The sequence below is a fragment of the Mus caroli genome, chromosome 6, assembly GCF_900094665.2.
Source record: "Mus caroli chromosome 6, CAROLI_EIJ_v1.1, whole genome shotgun sequence".
Taxonomy (NCBI): Eukaryota; Metazoa; Chordata; class Mammalia; order Rodentia; family Muridae; genus Mus; species Mus caroli.
The window spans coordinates 87,044,151-87,047,523 of NC_034575.1; the positions used below are offsets into that span (position 1 = coordinate 87,044,151).

General features: G+C 50.2%; 1 protein-coding gene across 1 annotated transcript in view; it reads right to left on the reverse strand.

Annotated features, from left to right (window-relative positions):
* Window positions 1-3,373, reverse strand: part of Nup210 (nucleoporin 210) — a 105,995-nt gene that overhangs the window by 7,050 nt on the left and 95,572 nt on the right. The window contains exons 32-33 of the mRNA XM_029478233.1: window positions 1,259-1,382; window positions 52-198 (exon numbers count right to left, since the gene is read on the reverse strand). Of these exons, the coding sequence (XP_029334093.1) occupies window positions 52-198; window positions 1,259-1,382 (271 nt within the window). The remainder of the gene's footprint in view (window positions 1-51; window positions 199-1,258; window positions 1,383-3,373) is intronic.

Sequence of the window (3,373 nt, forward strand, 5' to 3'; positions counted from 1 at the left end):
CCCAGATATCCAGCTGGCATTCACTGCATTTTAAATTCTTTGCAAATTTACCCAGAGCAGCATCAAATCCTGGTTCCACGGTGAAGACATCACAAGCAGGGAAGTCAAAGACATCTTGCTTGAACTGGAGTTGGCAGCTGATGAGGGACTCAGGGTGCAAGGCTTCAATGGCCTCTCGCTGGGCAGGGGAGCACTCACCTAAAGGCACAGGGGCAGTGATGAGATGAGAAGGGCTTGGGCCAAGCACAAGGCTACCACAGCCATCACCAACTAAAATGAGGGAGCAGGCCCTACAGAGCGGGACAGGGGTGCACAGCACCAGTATCCATCCAATCCTGTTCCCATTCAGGGAGCTCAGCAGTCAATGAGGCTCGCTGAAGGTACTATGTCTTTCATTAAACATAAGGATCCTGACCCAGAGGATGAGCGACTGGAGATGGGGATTCCAGCATGAGCGCTGAGCCTGCACAGAGGGCATGGTGACAGGAAATCTACTGATGACCTGTAATCAGCAAGGAGAAATGGCCATTGGCCATTTGCTTCTGCACACTGGGAGGACAGAGGCTCTCTATAAACACGCTGCACATAGTTCTGGCAACAGTAGACTATTTTCCCACTTGCACTAAAGGAGGAAAACAGCATTTCCATGATGTAGTAAATGTACCCCATTAATCACAATGAGAATAGTGGAACTTAATTCATCCGTTAAGTGGTTAAAAANAATCTGTATCGACATATTTATTTCTGGCACTTGCTGTCCAGGGCTGTCACAGGCGAAGAGTGAGATGGAATGTTCTATGCATGACTAGGGAGAGGTAATTATAAAAATCAAAACCAGCCACCAGCCTGCGATGTCATTAGTTTCTACCATCAGCTGCAGTGGACTGTGGCTTGCTCTGCTCATGCCCTAGGGCTGCAATCACAGCTCTGACTCAGCCCAGGCAGTTTCTTGGAGCTGTGCTCTTATGAAGGCACCTTTCACGCTTTGGCTTATGGAGGCCTCGTGTTTCTTAAGAGCTGCAAGGAGTGGATGAGCGGGGGCTGAAGGCTCTCTCTGGAGTTAGAGGTGAGTCTGAATAAGAAAAAGAGGGCTGGGGGTATTGCTTGGTGGTATAGCATGTGCTTGTGGTGTGTTATGGCCCTGAGCTCAATCCCCAACACCACAAAACAACAACAAAACCCAAACAGATAAAGGGCACAGAGGCTACTCCCCGCTCCCCAAGTCTCCCCAAATGCCCATGGCCTGCTCATCCTGTACCAAGTAGGTTAGAGCTCCTGTCTCCCACGCTGACAGTCACTTTGGAGGCTGTGGCTTCCTGGATACTGGTCTGGGCAGAGTGGAGGCGACGGGCCACAATCTTCTGAGGGGTGCCGACCACTATCTAGGGAAACAAGTCAGTTGTGCTGAGCGACGAGTGCATGCTGGCTTGTGCTGGGCATTTTTCATGACCTTACTTGTAGCTTGTATCACCTACACCCCAGGCAACACAATCTAATGAGCTCACAGCTTACATCCTGGTCGGAGTGTGGCAGGGTTACCTGTCAGAGCCCTAACAGNTCATCCCAACTCTCCCACCCTATGAGAGCAAAGCTAGATCTGATATCAAAGCCAAGGCAGGAGGTAGAGCCAGGGCACCTGGCAGAACTGGATCAGCAGCAAGGCCAGGGCTAACAGCAGGCTGAACCCACTTAGTGGTCCAAGGCAGGCCACATACTCCTGCCATCATCTTTCCTCTGCTCACAGATCTGGTTAACTAATCTGTCACAAGGACAGAAGATCCTTATTCAGAATGGATCAATCAGACCCAAATGTGTACAGAATAAGGCTCCCCCAGAGGCCAGCCTGCCAGGACGTACTCCACCTGGTATTGTACCCCACCTGGTACCTCTTGTGCATACTCTATCCCCTGTGCAGACTTTCTTCTACTGGGATGCCCCTCTATGTTTCTCTGNAAGAACCACAGGCCNATGCCCCTCTTTGGCTAGCATGTTGATCACCCTTTCTGGTAGGGGCAAGTGCTTTGGAGGCTCTTCTTGTGGGTCCCTTTTGTGCAGTAAAGTCATGGCAGCAGGAAAGGCTCCCTTTCCTGGTGGGACAGCTCACAGCCCCACCATATGGGGGGCCACGGTACCTCTGGCCTTACCAATACTTCCAGTCACTGTACTGCTTCCTTCCAGGAGTAGCTGCTGCCCAAGGGACCAACAGAAGTGCCCACCACTTCCACTTTTCTTTTTTTTTTTTTTTCTGTCCATGATGGGTCTTCTCACAGTTTCTCCTTCTCTGTCTGGCCTACTCCTGAATGATCATCCCATATCCAGGTATATCCCACATTNAGGTATAGCACCATCCCTGTGCTAGACAGCCNAGTGCAGCCCCAGTCTTCAGGAAGGGGCACAGGGACTGCAAACTCAGCACCCAACTGTGCCCTTCCCACCTCAGCCAGAGAAGTGACACCCATTTCAAACACTCCCAGATCCACTCGCTGTCTTCCTCCAGCATACACCCTTACTTCTATTCCCCACTCAGAATAAAGAACCATCACATGCCAGGTCAGTGGGGACAGATCCGGGAGAGTTACCCCACGCCCTCCTCCACACCACCCCATCCAGTCTACCAGCAGGTCATCCTGCAGCAACTCCACCACTATGTGCCTCTGATCTGCATCATTCTGATTTAAAACCAAAGTCTATGTAGTCTGACATAAACAAGCTAACACCCTGCTCTCCAACTGGAACATTAGCAGCAAACACAGAGGAGCAAACATTTGTGAGACTGTCTTAGTCAGGGTTTCTATTACTGAGATGAAACACCATGACCAAAAAGCAAGTCGGGGAGGAAAGGATTTATTTGGCTTACACTTCCAGATCACAATCCATCATTGGAGGAAGTCAGGACATGAACTCAAGCAGGGCTGGAACCTGGAGGTAGGAGCCGATGCAGAAGCTATGGAGGGGTGCTCCTTACTGGCTTGCTTAACATGGCTTACTCAGCCTGCTTTCTTATAGAACCCAGGACCACCAGCCCAGGGATGGCACCACCCAAAGTGGGCTGGANCCTCCCATTGATCACTAATTGAGAAAATGCCTTACAGCTGGATCTCATGGAGGTATTTCCTCAAGTGAGGTTCCTTTCTCTCTGATGTATTAAGTTGACACACAAATCAGCCAGAACAGATACTAAGTGCCACCCAACCTTCTCCCTCCCTGTTAGCTAAGTATGCTACATCACAGTGTGGTGTATCCCTTGGCACAGAGGGAACTTGCCCAGGTTAACCTTGGATTTGAACCCAGACTGACAGAATAACTTGAAAGTCTAGGTTGCCCTAAAATCCTTATGCTGCTACAATCTCAGACTCTCAGGAAGTGACACTGC